A 16831-nucleotide genomic window follows, 5' to 3' on the forward strand; every position below is an offset into this window, starting at 1 on the left:
TATAATAATTTCACTGTTATACGCTTAAAGGGTGGAAAAAAATAAAAGAAGTTATTATATATGCGACGACATCTACAAAATTTCGACAACGTTTAAGAAACATCCAACTTTTTGATAAAGACGTGTTGTATATACAGAGTGATACAAAAAAATCAATGTTCATTATTTCCTATGCATAAGATTCAGTAATGCAACACATTAGTAAAAAAAATCCCCATTCTTTCTGTTTCAAAATGTTAACATTTCCCAACCGTGTCTGGGCGTCACCGTGTCGCGACGGCGCGGGCTCATGGCTAGTAGTCGTCTGTTGCTGTTTCCAGTGAAGTGACGTATTCTATTGTGTAACAATGTATTGCCATCGGGAGTATTACGAGTGATTCCTGTTTTATGGAAAGTGGTTGGAATCTTTATGAAGCTCGAAGACTATGAGGTGGAGAACGTTCCCCGTCTACGAGTTCAGGGTTTGGTAGATCCAAGGGTTCCTCAACAAAGCGTAATTTTTGCGATAAACCAACACTTTTTAAACAACAATTTTACGTTATCAAATCACGCGCGTGTCGTCGCCTATGTTATCGGCAATGTATGTCATGCGATATTCTATACAAAGCCTAAAACAGTCAGGCAGTGTATAAAATAAACTCTATATACACTTGGTCTAGACTTCTATACAATGCCTAATGCAAATATGTTGTCTTGCGCCTTACAAACTTGCAAAAAATCCGCTACATCCAGTCTAGCCAAGGGTGAAATTACATGTCTTATACGTGATTAAGCATTACGTAATTACATATCGATACCGTCACGTAGATAGCTTTCCGTCTTTAGCAATTTCGTGAGAGTCGATTTTTTACAGGCCTTTTCTGTGTACGGACATGATATGAATGTGTGTTTTATCTGTGTATTTGTAAAAATAAGCTAGTGTTGTTTGTCGACTTTTCTTTGTGACCATAGAGTGACACAACTCAATATTGCATTTGAGTGCACCTGTTTGTTTGTCGTACCTATTACCTCCCCGCCCCTCTAAAAGTGGCAGAAAGTTTTATTTGAGAAATAACGCTAATAGCGCCTCGCGTCTTATATACTCTAGACGTTTGAGTGTCACCATAGTTAATCTTGTAAGCATATGTAAGTAATTAGAACTATTGATTATTAAATTACAAATGATATTTGTTTAAGAAAATACTTATTTTTTTGAACGATATCTGATAGTAAATTCAATAATATTTGAATTACAATAAAAATTTAAACTAAAATTTTATTTACGATATTGTTTAAAATTTTAGTTTTTTGGAGTTAGTTATAGCTGTGCAACGTCGCGGCCTGCATTTTTAGGGTGCGTTACCATTATGTCGTGACGACAGAAATAGTCGTACAGTGGCTTGTATATTCAAATGAAGTTATTCACACATAGAACAACACAATTAACTGTCGTTCACTATTTTTTGTCGTTACGACAACAGACTGTCATGACAATGGGAAGAGCTAGAACGATAATCGTCTGACGATAAATAAAACTTCACGATGAAAATATTGTGACGACAGATAATTGCAAGTTCAAACGATTGTGTCGTGCCAACGACGAGGCGGTGCTGTGAACGGCAAAATTATCGTCACGATCAGTCAGAACAGCTAGACACGACAGTCGTTGAACGATAAAATAATTCTCCACGAGACAGTCACGTCAGATAGTCGTGATATGAGAACAGGCTAGACGCGACCGTCGTTCAACGATAAATAAAACGTTACGACATAATGGGAACGTGCCCTTATATGTTGTGCCTATGAGGTTCTGTCATGTGTAGTGCTCCTTCTCATCTTGCGAGATTTAATATTGTTAGTAGTGATGCCATAGGCAAATGTGACCTAATTGACAATAGAATAGATAGACTTTTTACTTTCTTCCGAATGCTAGACTTTACAAGTACCTGCCTTAAATTAATTATAATAGACCATCATATACAAAACGTAGGTACATCATTAGAGCATGTAAAGAAAAAAATACACATACTTTCCATACTCCAAGCAAATCGGTAGTGTGGTCGATTTTCATACTGCCATCAGGGTTCTTTGGGTGCAAGTCACCAGGTACGTGTTCGAATGCGAACGGTGTGTGTATCAAGTACATGTCCACGTAATCAAGACCTAGGTCCCGTAACGATGCGTCGAAGTACTCTTGCACCAATTCTGGACGATTTCCTGTTGGTTATATAATAATAATAATAATAAATAAATAACGCACACACTCAACATAGCCCCGCACTAGGGAAACCCTGTGTCGCGGGTACCATGGACACACGCATAGACAACCACAAATTACACCCAAACTCACGAGAGAAATAATTGTAGGCCATACAACTATTTCTCTCGGCCCGGGAATCGAACCTGGGACCTCTGCGTGGCGGTCCGGCATGGTAACCGTTCGGCCACGGAGGCAGTTATAGGTGTGAATGTAAATTATTGAGTACATTATTACCTGTAATTCTAAAATACGAGTATAAAAATGTTGTCATCAACAATCACATTTCGGGTGGTTACGCATAGACTTTGCAGTTTCACGTCAGTTTGTCTCTATAATAATCCGTATACTTAGCGGACCCCTTTCTCTAAAATACGCTGGCCCAACGGCGATTAATACACTGCACTGCATTTTTTAACGTTGTATTGATGTACCTCAGTTTGTATGGAACGCCGTCGAACACACTGACAACGCTTCTCACGCCCCTGCGTCGAGGTGCGCGGCGAACCGCAGGGTATGTATGGCACACTGCGCTCCGTACTACCGCGCAGATTTTTAATCAATTTGTCTTTGTCTATTCTAGTAATTGTCGTTCGGATTTTCCCTAACAAATAATCAAAAGATTCAGTTCACAAAAATGTGTAGTTGAAAAATTAATCTTCATATTTTCTTAATCTTTGTAATGAATTTGAATGTTATGTCCTTTTATTTGAGTAAACAAAAACCAAATAGACAGTATAACTGCAGCGTCCTGATTGAGTTCGGTATGATTAATATTTGAAAACTGAATATAATTATGTAACCAAACATATTGCAACCAAACTAGTCTCGCCGAGCGACCGGACTGTGATGGCTTGTAAAGAACATGATATTTTATAAAACTACCGCATTTTTTAGTTTTTACTTCTGTTTAAATTTAAATGATTATGAAAATATTATATTATTTACTTATTTTTATTTAATTTATTAAGATTGTTAAATGTCACGATATTGTTTTTCTTTCGTCATTATGTGTGACGCGCTTTGTCTGTACGTACCATGTCAATGGTGTGTACGTTTATTTGTATTATAGAAGTCTTTGTATAAACAAAATGTTGTCTTTATGTTTAAGATTATGTGTGTATAAATATTACGAATAGAGCAACACTCAAACAAACCCTTTAGGTTTAAGAGTGCCTAGTACTTAGATAATAAATTATTGTAATATTAGTAAATGAAAAAAAAAAAAAAACATTCTTGTCAAAGAAGGATCTCAGCTACATGTACATACAATCACTACGGCGATCAACTACGAAGCGAGTACTTTAGACCGCTGCCCCCGAGCAGATTATACCGCGCGTTGACGCAGATCTGCGGGTCGTATTCTACTTAATGCTCAAGTCAGGATTTGAGTATGGTTTGAAGCACTCGAAATTGTACTCAAGTCCCTGCCATTAGGGCCGTATTTCCAGTGCCTGAAATCATACTCAGATCCTGACTTGAGCATTGAGTAGAGTTCTGGAATACGACCCTAGTCTTCGCCACTGCGCGCGTGATTCCACGTCTCTCGCACCACCGCGGGGCACGGTGCAGTGTGTTAATCGCCTTACAAGTATTTCATATAAGTATATTAGGTACAAGTACAAACCGACTTTTCTATCCGTCAACACTACAACGGCCTTTTTTCTCCTCATGGTCCTCATGGTCGCCATCGATGGCGACGTAAGTAATTGCCGCTACCCGCGTCACTAGTAGTATCCGCCATACTGAAGAGTGGGACATGTTTGCCACCGTGATGAAAGGATTTGCCAATAAGCGTAACGTACTCACCGATTGTTGCGCCAGACATACAGAGGACAATAATAGTACGCCTTTTATGCCCACAACTCGTTAGAAGAAAATTTGTTCGTGAAAAATCGTGCGTCCTAATGGCGGTAGACAGAGAGTGCGGGTTTCCACTTGCTATGTTCCTGACATACTTCGCACTTTTATCCCTCAACCATATAAATACTTCGTCAATCCGGTTAAGGCATGCAGTCAATGTAAAATGGTGATAAAAACATCATAAAGACATGATTGAAAAAAATTACCCCCTGGAGGTAGTTTGGTGATAACGAAGAGCTCCTTTCTCTTATCAGGATTTTCCCCAGTCCATTTCCTAAGAGAACGTCCTAGGGCTGCTTCATTTTCGTATGCCCTGGCCGTGTCGAATAGACGATAGCCTGCTGCTAAGGCTGCGTCTACTGCTCTTTCCAGTACCTCGTCTGTTGCCTACGAACAAGACCTTTCTTTATATGCTCTATCTACTCTCCTATAAGTGTTAAAATGTACATGGAAGAGATATACGAATATGTTTTTATTTTTTCTGTACATGGGTTATTTCTTTCACTCTAAAAGCAGAAAAGTCTATTTAATATAACTTTAAATGCTAATTCCCATTAAATCTAGCTTGAACAATCGGCGCTGAGTGTGTCGAGTTTTTGCTTGACTAAACGCTTCCTTGTTTTTTATTTCATTGTAGACCAAGGTTTTGGTAGACTGATTTTAACTTTGAGTTTATGCTCAAGAACTATGATATAGTTTTGCAATATTTTAGAAGAATGAAAGGGAAATATGAATGGTTTGAACGACTCTTCTCTTTTTTGTGTCATGGAACAAGATGCACGTCTAGAAGCTGTGGATGGGTAATGGAAGTTACAAACCAACACCACCATTTTCCAAGAAAAATTCCTTAAGTAATTTAAACTACGTAATCCGAAAATACGAGTTTAAATGACGTTTAATTGATTGGTAATAAATAAAATAAATAAATAAAAAAAAATTGTAACTTTTTTATAAAGAAAACCGACCTCAAAAATTCGTGGAATTACATCTATTTGCCAAGTTTTATTGAAATCGGTTACCGGACAGTGCGCGAAACCGGATTCATCCCCTAGTTTGTAACCCTTAGAAATTAGAAATGTAACTATTAGAAAATATTCCATTTTCCTTAAATTGAAATGGGACCAATACTGAGGTACCCTCTTTCCAACGAAAAAGAATCATCAAAATCGGTTCACAAATGTCGGAGTAATCGCGTATATTACTTACGACTTACAAAAAAGTGCAGGCGTATAGAGAACCTCCTCCTTTTTTTGGAAGTCGGTTAAAAATAGTATACTTAACAAAGACTTCAACCTAATTAGTAGGTACATACGTATCATTGAGATACCTAAGTGGTATACTTAGGGTTTAAGCCGTGGTACCCTAATGGTTTGATCTACCATATCTCTAGCAGAGGCCGCGGTTTCGAATCCGGGTTCGCTCCTCTTAGTTTCTCGGAATTTATTTGCGAAATTTGCCATGAACTTTCCGGTGAAGGAAACATAGTGATAAAATCTGCACCTCGAGGAAAGCTTACAGGCCTGGGAATACGTGTGAAGTCTCGCAACCCTCATTGGGCCATTGTGGCAGTCTATGGCCTAAGGCCTAAACCTTAGCCTGAGAGGAGAGCCGTGCCTAGCAGGGGAACATATAAATGCTTTGATGACGATGACACCTAGGTACCACGTTGTGTTTAGGTGTCTTCTGAATGTCCTCAATTTTGACACATATAGCATTTCGATGCGTTACTTTCTCAAACCCGTATCATAAAAAGAGTGATTATTTATAAGATGACAAAACTTTGTATTTATTTTAAATTTCTTATATCAAGGATGTTAATTTAATGCATTACTTTAAGAATAGGTAAACGCCAGTATGTGAATACGAAGGAAATGTGATGTGAAATCAGGATGCAAAATTTATACCTACATGCAATCCATTTTTAGCATTTCAATTACTTTGTGCTTTAACATACGAGTTATGGTGTCGTATTCCAGAACTCTACTCAATACTCGAGTCAGGACTTGATATATTATTTATCTCAAAATCTTTAATTGTTCGTATTCTTTTATGAAAATAAATGGATTATCAAAGTATACTATTATTTAACCACTTGTGAAATTATATTTAAGTATTTCCTATAAACATCCTCAGTTAAGTACATGTCTTACAAAGCAACTGAATATTATAACTGTCATTTTATTTTATTCTATTCTATTTTGCTTATACTTATTTTTATAAAATAGAACACAAATATTTTTATTGCATACAAGATGAAATACATAAAAAAACCCAAAAGAGCTGTGCAAAAGGCAGACTAATTGGAAGATAACAATCTCTTCCAGGCATCTTCCGGGTTACATGATGAACTAAACGTAATAATTAATTAATGGCGCAACAAATGTTGTTAAATAAGAATTTATTAGGTGTACACATTGTACTTGCACTAATTATAAAAATAAAGAAAATACTTAAAATAAATTACAAAAATAAACATTACATTTTACATAAATTATAATCACGGAAAAAAATAGTAAAAAATATCACATAATATGAAAAATGGAGTAAGAGTAGTAGAAAAGAGTAATTAGAGTATAATATGTGAAGTAGAAATAGTAGTAATATATTGATAAGAATTGAATTTTAACATTTAATGGAATTATAAAAAAAATATATTGATAAGAAGACAAATATTAACTTATATTTCTCTGTCGTGCACCCAAAGCGACAAAGACAGATATCTCTCACATTGACGTTTACCTAAATGCGAGATATTCGTGACACAATATACATTTTCGTCTTTTTTTAAAGTGAATTTGATTTAAGTTTTGTGTGTTATGTGTCAAAACGATGTACAGAACAAAATACACTGTTTTCTTCGACACGACAACTCGTGCTATTTTTATTTTATGGGAAAGAAAAGACTCCTATCTTTACAGCGGCATACAATATCTCGCGCTTCTCTGTCGTTTCACACGCAAGTCACGCCTAGTCGTGCTAGCCCTGCTATGTGTCAGGCATCGAGTATATTTGTCGTGGTGAATGTTCACTGATCCCACGGCGCCGACTCAACCGGCGAGAGGGAAACCCGGGGGGTTTTAGTGGGGTAGGTCCTCCAGTCTGTGGGGGACAGTCCCCACATAACTCCTGAGTCGCCCTGGGCTCAGGGGTATCCATAAAGATTTCCTCCCGTCAAAAAAAAAAAAGGCATCGAGTATATTTCGGTCATATACTCGATGGTGTCAGGGCTGTTGTTGGGCTTATTCAGGCTCATTCTGAATATTAGAGGATGGAAAAAAATTCTGAATTATAATGAATCAAAATTAGCAAGCTAGTTCTACTTAACAGAAGAATATAAATATATATTTCTTCTTTTTAACGATTGATAGTTCCATCGATGTAGTCGACAATTCCGCCCACATCAAGTTAAAAGGGGGCATTCATTATCCTGCATTGCAGTCCGCCTTGCCGTCTGCCGCGCAATGGAGGACTATGAATGTAGTCGCAGCGTGCAAGCCATCCTGCAATATGTCCTGCGAGACTCCATACGTGGGCCATACACAAGATGGAGTGTGTGTGCACAGTTTCCAGCCCGCGCGGCGGAATGTCATGCACGTAGTGAATGGGCAGTTTATGGAAGATACGCGTTTGTTTTGACTCCAATTTTATATATCGTTGCGTTGGTACCTATTAAACGTAGTGCTTAAATTCTCTTTGGTACCTATATACTAAATCTATGGTTGCAATAATACTCAGAAATTGACGGGTGAATTTCGATGGTAGATTTCACTGAGAAGAGAAACATACGCATTTACGGCATGGGCTTCAGTCTTTCAATTCATACAGTTCAATTGTTACAAACGTAATTTTCCTATACGGTCATTATGTAAAATGAACTCTGAGCCCAACGATGTTTATGTACTGAAGTCGTTGTCTGAGCCACAGTCATGTGACGCTGAAGCCGATCCCTCGGTCAAATCTTCAGAGAAATATAAAGACTTACGTAAGCAGAGCAAGTGCACCACTGTAGACCAGTGGCCTAATGGTGCCGATAGTATAGAAGCTATCAAGGAGCAGTTGCCTACAGAAGCAACAGGAACAATAACTGGACATAAGTATAAGGATAAGTGGTCTAGCGAAACTAATTTGTGTCGCGCCACTACTTCCAAGAAAGTGTCAGATTCTACCGCCGAAGACCATAGTGAAGACTACTCTTATTGCAGCCAATGCGGCTCTAAGGTCTATTATGACTTCTGCGAGAAGCCTTGCACCTTAGCTGACTCTACTACAAAATTCCACAGGTCACGGTGGAAAGTGATAAAAGAATATTTCTTGTGTTGTACTAAGTATGGCCATAGAAATAAAAAAAAACGAAAATAAAATATTTGTTGGAGCGCTACAAAAGTCCTCTTGTGATTCTACAGACCAAAGTTGACAAGTATAGTTAATTGTAATGTATTACAACTAAAGTATTTTATTTTATATAACAACATTTGCTTCTGTCCCCAATAAGTAATGTAAATATTAACATTTTGCAGACATTATACAAGGATTTTATTTCGACGTTTGTGTTCAATAATGGTTGCTGAACTAGACCATTGCACGTTAGTCTATTCCATTACTAAACGAAAAACTCGCGTTTTCTTTAAACTTATTTTCGTAGCTTAATTTTAGTAGCAGTAGAGCTAGAGCTCCTTGTGAAAGAGTTCGTCCAGGGAAGTACTGACACCTTATCTATTTCTGCCGCTAAGCAGTAATATTAGCATTACTGTGTTCCGGATTTGAAGGGTACAGGTGCTGGTGAAATAACAGGCATAGTCAACTTATGTCTCAGGGTGACGGGCGCAGTGGCAGTGCGCCTCAGATCTTTGCTATTTAAAGAGCTGAGTGGCACTGCAACTGTTATGGACAGGCGTGTAGCCTACCATCAGGCGCACGACTTGTTCGTCCCGTTACTTGATATTAAAAAAATAACTTATTTTCGTACAGTGTAAGGGTCATATCGCAACAGTGGACTTAATTTCAGTGTACGATATATAAAACAAAGTTAGTGTTCGGCACATTCAAAATATTCCCTTGGTCGCAGTTTCTCCTGACTGCTTTCGCTTTCAAACTGGTTATGCGGGCCTGACAGTTTACTTGAGCACTAGCGTTTTTTAAGGAAGGATGGCATAATTGTAAGGAAGTGTAGGTGCAAACGAAAGTATCTACCTACACAAACTGTTAATTTCATAATATTTTGGAAAAAAGAAAACTGATTGATGATGAGATTCTATATTAAGTACACCTTACGTATTTAAAACAGACTAAAAATACCGGTAACGCACCTGCCAGGTTCCAAAACCGACGCACGGCATTCTATCACCATTATCCAGTTCAAAATATTCTGGGATAGGCATGTTGACAGTGATTCAAACACTTTGTTTACAATGTATTCTTGAGCTTATAATTAATTTTAAACACAGTGATGAGGTGTACAGCGCACGGCGAACCCGAACGCACTGGTGTAAAGTAGTCACCATTGTGAGTTAGGAGAGCGTCCCAAGGTTTCGCGTTTGACTTCTCTGTGCAATGACCGCAAAACCCGTACCCGTTTGCATGCGACATTGCGAGAAATAATTGCGTATTGTAATTTTTTGTTGCCAACGTTCTTATTAGAACACAAAAATGTTAATCTCACGGTAGAAAGTGGTATTAAATTTATTGCTTTTCACATTGGTTTTCACTTTAACCTATAGTAACTAATTAAATTACTCAAACAAAAAGAACGTGTCACAGTAGAAAGTGAGTTTCGACTACTTTAGTTACGACTTGCAAGAGTATTTTTTTTCACAGATCTTCGATCTTCTAAATAATAATATTCGCCGTGTTAACCTTTGTTATTTTCTTTCTATTCCTTAAAATACACAAACCGGCAATTTAGCGAAACACTAGTAAAATCACAAAAATAATGCAGTGTTTTTAACCGACTTCAAAAAAGGAGGAGGTTTTCCATTCGACTGCTTTTTTTTGTATGTATGTTACGCGATAACTCGTTAATTTTCTCGTTATCTCGATATATGTAACGGCATTTGTGAACCAATGTTTGATGATTTTTTTTTGTTGGAAAGATGATACCTCAGAAGTGGTCCTATTTAAATTTGAAGAAAATATTCCACCTATAAGGGTGGTAAACTAGGGGGTGAATAAGTTTTGAAGCCGGTTTTTTTTTTCAAAAGTCTGATCGGTTATTTTACTTTTTTATTTTAGGTCTAATCATACAACAAAAAGTTTGTCGACTGTCTTTTTTTCATCCATTTCTTTTAATTTTAGACAAGTTTGTCGAGTGGTTCGAAGTTGATTTTTGTAAATCTATAGGTATACTTTACTTGAAAAGGTTTATTACCTATTAAAATTTGATTAAATGAATGTTAAACTGTTACACTTTTTAAACTTTCAGATGTTTCTGCTTTACCACAAAATCTAAAAAATGTATTTTTGTTTTATTTCAATTATTTATTTCTAGTAAAGGTTCAGTACGACTGTACTATGTCGATGCCAAAAGTGCCTACTATGAATAAATAAACAAATATGTACGCAACTTATAAATTATAATTGTAGGTACGTACAGCCATAGGTATTGGAACCATGGCCTTCTCAACTGAGAAACTACAGTGCCATTATACCACTGCTTTCCTATTCATCGATCATAATAATTGAACATTCATTATTTATGGAACATCTGCGTAGTGATAGTTATCTCTGCGATAAATTTTGCAGCGCAATTGTTGTAATTTGTGTTTGTCGGTTTTGTTGCCCTACTTAAGTTTCTTTTATGTTCCTTCTGTATTGTGTTTGACAATAAAATAATGAGACACTTCACTCGTCGGATTACGGTGAGAATAGGTTAATGACACTTGAATTGCAGAGCGGTTAGTCTTTCGATTCCCCAAGACTACACTCAGCCTCAGGTTAGCTATACAGATTGTCAATTAAAAAAAGTGTAGATGTGAACGCTGTGTTATTTACATAGAGTTCACATTTACAACTTATTCGTAGTTAGTTTAGGTTAGTTAAGTTACCATTATTATCAAACCTATCCAAGTAATTATACTTGGATAGGTTTGATAATAATGGTATTTACCATTAATTACATTACACACATGTCTAGAAAGTTCTACTTATCTTCTGTTTTTATTTATTTATTGCATCATGAGTACTGAGAATGGTATCTATCTCATACAAACATGGACCCTGTTAGGGCATTGCAATCTAATTATTAATTGTATTAACACTCTATAGCGATATAGTAGTAGTTAGTGTATAAATACACTCTCTAATAAAAATTGAAATAAGCATTTTCACTTAAAAATTACTAAATATGTACGCATATTAGAAGTATGTAGTTCGTGAGAGAGAGAGAGAGAGAACATTTATCTGACAAGAACTCTTCTATTGAGTAGTAACATTTAAATACGAGTAACACTCCTATTTTTAAAACTTGTATATTTGTCCTCTATATTCAATGTGTCTGGTATTTTATTATATATATGAGTATTATATATATATATAATATATATATATATGTATATTTTATATCATATATCTGGTATTTTATATATGAGTATAATCAAGTAATAAGGGCTATTTCTATACATCTCTAGATGATATAGGGAGGGATAATTTGTATTTGGCGAACACCTTTAACTGGTTCAAAAATGATGTGGATGTGTTTTCTAACAAACATTGCAGTTTCAAGGATGTATATTGATGGTAGAGTAAGGAGGTTTAGTTTTGTAAAATGTGGTCTGCAGAAAACTCTCTGACGCAAGTTTGGTATTATGCGAAGGCATTTTTTTGTTGAAGAAGTTGAAGTTGAAGATATCGTAGGCATTAGTGCTGTGGCAGTGTAACTGGCACATGATAGTTGCGTACCGGACCAAGGGTACGCGCATGCGTATTAGGCGGTTAGGGGGCACTGTATCTTGATATTGGATTTTAAAATTTTTATTTTTATATTTAGGTCTTGGACTATTTTTCTTCCATCCTCCAAGATTTAGGTACTATTTCTATAAAAAAACCTTCCAAACTGTCAGAAATAGAAATTCGTCTTCGTCGTCTTCTTAATAAAAATTCGAATTAATAACTTTTTATCAATGATCTTATTAAAATTAAGCGATGAACGCTGAAAAAAATAAACAAAATATGATGTAAAAATATATTCTGTAATTTTATTTCGTCCTTTTGTATAGCGCCCTGGTGTAGTTGATGTCTTTTGTTTAGCAAAGCGTGAAGGTCGGTCGTCTGGTAAAAGCCAAACCACCGACTACTATCTTCTTAATTTTTTTTATATTTTTTTATATTATGGTACTCACCGCGCTAATGAATTTCTCTTATTCATTATAGGGGTTTAAGCTACTTTCCATATATACATAGGTACGAGTACAAGTACCTGTACGAGAAAGCGTATCTGGGTTAAATTACAAAGGATTGACAAACAAATTTTAACCAAGTTTAAATGTCAAACATACGCACAAATAATGTTTAATCATTTATTTTTAAACATTTACGTGTAAGTAGAAAAGTCACCAAATTATCTCGCGGGCCTTATGCCAGCTGGACAATGCAAAATATGTAGGTACGGACGGCCGCTTATATAGCAAGCTAAACATTGACGGATTTTGTTTCATTGCTTTTGAGGCTATATTCCAACAAAACTGTAGGTATAGTATATGTATATACAAATTAATTCACGACTTTACTGACTGAAAGACGCGAGCTACGAGTTGTGATTTTCGAAACTGAAAAATAGTGCCGCTGGATTAAGATTCTCATGTGAACAGCAAATCTGGTTTTTACGACTAGAACTGACTAACTAAATCACGACTTTTTAGTGCTGTTGTTCTCGTGATTGAGAAAAGATGTTGCTGGAACAAGCTTATTCTAGCGTGGACAGTATAACATCCTTATGACTTTAAAAACTAAATGTAGTCCTTTTTGGACAAGAACCGACTAAATGACGACTTTTTACATAGCTAGTAAAATTTGAAACGGCACTCAATTATCTCATTATTAATAAACTTTACATATATTTATACTATACAAAGAAAAATATGGATTAACGTGGGATTAACAATACATATTAAAATTTAATTCGCATCTGAATACCGTATCATATTTCATACAACAGTTGCTACAATTTACAAATTAATTTTCCCACATACCCTTAAAGTAATAACATGCTTTTGTGTGCAAACAGTATCCATTTCTCATTTAATTTGCGAAAATAGATCTATGAATGGGCCCATGTCACAACACTCGTGAGATCATTGGTGCATGCTCCCTGTTTGTTGCGGTCACTGATAACATCTATTAGCTTTTGAAGGGTGCGTTCATCCCTACAAAAAGGCGATAAGGGCGTGGTCTATTCAGAGTCCTCCTTTCACAGTCCCCCAAAGTTTTTAGTAGCCAAATCATTCAACAGTTTAGTACATTGGTCAGTGCAAAAATGGACGTCTCGCCCTTACAGTCAGGATCGAAGTGCAGTTCGGATTTCAGCATTGAGAGAATTTTAAGTGACGATCCCAGAAGTCGTGAGGAGGCTGCGGAAAGTCCGAGTTGGTTGTGTTGTACGCGATATCAGCCACCACGAATTCCACGTTAGTTTTATCCATTAATACAATTTATTTGTGCTTAAAAAGTTGAACATTTATACCGAATTACCTACTAATTTTAGTAGCTGTAGGGGCTCCTTTTAAATTTCTACCGCCAAGTAGTAATGTGAGCATAACTGTGTTCCGGTTTTGAAGGGTAAGGGTGCAGGTGAAATTACTGGCATAGGGACTTGTCAACTTATGTCTCAGGGTGCCTCCTCAGATGTTTGCGATATAAAGCTCTGAGTGGCACTGCACCTATTATGGACAGGCGTGTCGCTTACCACCAGGCTACGACTTGTTCATACCGTCACTTGGTATCATAAAAAAGAAACTATTCTTTATGACTAAAGTCAAAATGACAAAACTAAATTCTAGTAGTCAGATATAAACAACCTCTTAACTTTAGTGTTCTCCCCCCATATTGTTACTCTATGTAAATTTATCCACTTAAATAACATATATTTATAAATATTGTTTTGCTGTTTTGTTTTACATTCTCAACTGAGTACTCCCGTAGTCCAACTTACCAACACCGGTTAATGTCCTATTAGAGCTTAGCGAAATTTTTTTTTTTGTTTCGTTTTTTTTCTTTCAACTGTGACATTGGCAAAATCATCAGTTCTCATATTGATGGAGCCATAAAAATAAAAAGTGAAGTGATATTACGAGTTACGATAGGTAGACACATAAACTACGTCTATTCAAGTATACCTAAAAGTGTTAGCTGTATCGTAGGAATCTGTGTTTACTTTTCAATGGATTGTAGATGGACTAAATTCTTGTCGTGTTAGTGTTACCATGTCCCTACATCTTAAAGTGAATGATTGTTTAAAAGATTTTCTGCCTCTTCACATAAGAATGGTTAAAATGCAGCCCCACAATCAACTATACCTACATGTTTAAAAGTACTACGATGTTACTTAGTATCTTCTTCCTTCTACGACAGCCTTGCCTTTGTCCAGCATCTTTACTCACTATCCAAAGTTGAGGCTATCAGCGCAAGAGTGGTGTAAACCACAATCAATTTTTTTACGTACATGAATACCTTCACTTCAATAGTAATTTGGTACCTTGAGAGGACAATAAAATACGGTGAAGTACTAATTTGAATCTCACTAAAGTTAGTCTTTTCTCTTTGGACTAATTGATAAGGGTTTAAGTAACAATATTGGCAAGTATTCACTTAGAAGTATCGCAATTTTTGCAAGCACTGTCATCATCTTTTAAAATTCCGTGCTCTGGTGAATTACATAATTTTCTTAGTCTCAAAGTATAATTTGAACCCCACTAACACAGACAACATCCATATGTTCTCTGATGGTGTTTTTTACCTATTGCTATATTCCATCTGCCTTGTACAGTAAGGGTTGTTTTTCTACAATAGGTCCTACAAGCGTATACCGGTCTCGCCGTTCTGGTCGGCACGCGCGAGTGCCATTTACGGCGGCACAGGCAATTGCGCTCGAAGCTGCTTATGCGCGAGCGCCATACCTAGCGCCTCCAGCATTGCGTGCATTGGCTGCGGCATTACAGCTTCGAGACGATAGGGTAAGAAGGAATCTATCTTTTAAAAGATTGGTAGGTAAAGACATTGCCAATGAACAAATCTCTATCCTTTTTAAAATCCTATGATGTAGAAGAAAATAAGTAGGTACCTAATTCGATAGTCGATTTTCATCGTGTTTATTTATTTAAAAATTCTATAAAAGACCAGGTACCAAAATCTGTTGAGGTTTAATGAAGATGTCCCAAACATACAACGGTAATATTTTAAATACACTTGTCCGTAGTTAATTTCACATTTCTATTTATAATTTCATTGGGTACTCTACTGGAAATCTAATCATTTTTTTTACAAATTATAATTTTTTTGTTTGCTACTTCTTACGTGCCTACATTGATCAACAGTGTACCAATCTCATCAGATCCCGTCACCCGTTATCTCAAATTAATTAAAATTAAAATAAATTAGAATAAAACATTGCAGATTAAAATTTGGTTTCAAAATCGTCGAGCCAGAGAGAGAAGGGAGAAAAGTGCAACGATCACACCACCTCAAGCTGTCACTCTACCTCCGACCTCTCAAAGTGCCGTTTTAGCTAACAACGCTAGTGGATCACATGTATCTTTAGATTTATTAGGTATACCCAGTGGTTTCATAAACTCCGTGGTTTATCCACATGATATAACTTCACCATTAAGGATTAGTAAACAAAATAGTTTTGAAGATACTAATGACGACAGTGAGAGACCGGAAACTCCTCTCGATATTGAAAATGTAGATTCGTAAAATTTATGTAAATTACATAATTTTTTACATACTTACCATTGTTTATGATTATACTTTAAGAAGACGTAATTTAATACTTACACCACAGATAATACAATAGGTTGTGCGTATTATATTTTTGAATTTGGGATATTGTGTATTTTCTGTGATGATGATAATAATAATTCTTTATTTGAACAGAAACGTTACATTTCATTGTAAGGTCCTGGCTGCGTATATGGCTTCCCGTATACAGTACGCCCCCCAAGGAGAGACGAGTTCGGTACGCTTTTCTAAGGGTCTAAACTACAGGAATACTGTACACAGTATGCCCCCTCGAAGTGACGAATTAGATATGCCTTTCCAGCTACCACATAAGTTTAAGCGATTAAAAACCGTATTTGGTAAGTCCATTAGGGGACGAATTAGGTACGGGTTTTCGTAAGAAACACTCGTAAAAAAGCATCTCTGATTCGTCACGTCGAGTAATTCGAGAATCAAAAACTCAAAGGTCATACATAGTTCAAGGGTGAATATCTCATGCGTCAATTTTGCGAGTCCAGGCTGAGAAACCAGGTGTAAAGTGAAGAAATATTAATGATTGTGATTGTGAATATTCAATGTACAATAATAATTAATAAAAAATATTAATGTCCCGATTTTCAATTTTGCTGGTGTGTCTATTTTCTGTTTCATTGTATAAAATAGTCGTTCTGGTAAAATGTTTACGCTTTTAAGAAAAAAAATTCCATGTATGTTATTCACTATTAGAAGCACTAACTAAAATCATTAAAGGTATTGCAATTACCAGTATGTGGGAGACTGGGTACTTGATCAAACGTTGTCCAC

The 16831-nt window shown here is 36.2% G+C and overlaps 2 protein-coding genes across 3 annotated transcripts; one reads left to right on the top strand and one right to left on the bottom strand.

The window, feature by feature from the left end:
- Positions 1–1800: 1800 nt before the first annotated feature.
- On the bottom strand, positions 1801–9549 carry LOC113226590 (alcohol dehydrogenase [NADP(+)]-like). Its single transcript, XM_026459288.1, has 3 exons — positions 9406–9549; positions 4306–4486; positions 1801–2196 (listed from the first exon to the last, which is right to left on the bottom strand). Exons 1-3 carry the CDS (start codon positions 9475–9477, stop codon positions 1940–1942), a joined length of 510 nt encoding a protein of 169 aa, XP_026315073.1. The 5' UTR covers positions 9478–9549; the 3' UTR covers positions 1801–1939.
- Positions 9550–13565: 4016 nt separating this feature from the next.
- On the top strand, positions 13566–16056 carry LOC113226589 (hematopoietically-expressed homeobox protein HHEX-like). Of its 2 annotated transcripts, none has more exons than XM_026459286.1 (3): positions 13566–13716; positions 15098–15261; positions 15701–16056. In XM_026459286.1, the coding sequence occupies exons 1-3, from the start codon at positions 13566–13568 to the stop codon at positions 16001–16003; spliced, it is 618 nt and encodes a 205-aa protein (XP_026315071.1). In that variant the 3' UTR covers positions 16004–16056. The 2 variants fall into 2 exon arrangements, with proteins under 2 accessions (XP_026315071.1, XP_026315072.1); XM_026459287.1 differs by lacking the exon at positions 13566–13716 and adding an exon at positions 14554–14618.
- The last annotated feature ends 775 nt before the right edge of the window (positions 16057–16831 follow it).

The sequence above is a fragment of the Hyposmocoma kahamanoa genome, unplaced genomic scaffold (genome assembly GCF_003589595.1).
Source record: "Hyposmocoma kahamanoa isolate Upper Pololo Valley unplaced genomic scaffold, ASM358959v1 192, whole genome shotgun sequence".
NCBI lineage: Eukaryota > Metazoa > Arthropoda > Insecta > Lepidoptera > Cosmopterigidae > Hyposmocoma > Hyposmocoma kahamanoa.

Excerpts from the sequence above, each read along its gene's own strand:
- LOC113226589 (XM_026459286.1), top strand. The coding sequence starts at position 13,566 with ATGGACGTCTCGCCCTTACAGTCAGGATCGAAGTGCAGTTCGGATTTC. Across the intron at positions 13,717-15,097 it reads TCAGCCACCACGAATTCCAC|GTCCTACAAGCGTATACCGG; the intron begins GTTAGTTTTATC and ends TTTCTACAATAG. Across the intron at positions 15,262-15,700 it reads TACAGCTTCGAGACGATAGG|ATTAAAATTTGGTTTCAAAA; the intron begins GTAAGAAGGAAT and ends AAAACATTGCAG.
- LOC113226590 (XM_026459288.1), bottom strand. The coding sequence starts at position 9,477 with ATGCCTATCCCAGAATATTTTGAACTGGATAATGGTGATAGAATGCCG. Across the intron at positions 4,487-9,405 it reads TCGGTTTTGGAACCTGGCAG|GCAACAGACGAGGTACTGGA; the intron begins GTGCGTTACCGG and ends TCTTGTTCGTAG. Across the intron at positions 2,197-4,305 it reads CACCAAACTACCTCCAGGGG|GAAATCGTCCAGAATTGGTG; the intron begins GTAATTTTTTTC and ends TATAACCAACAG.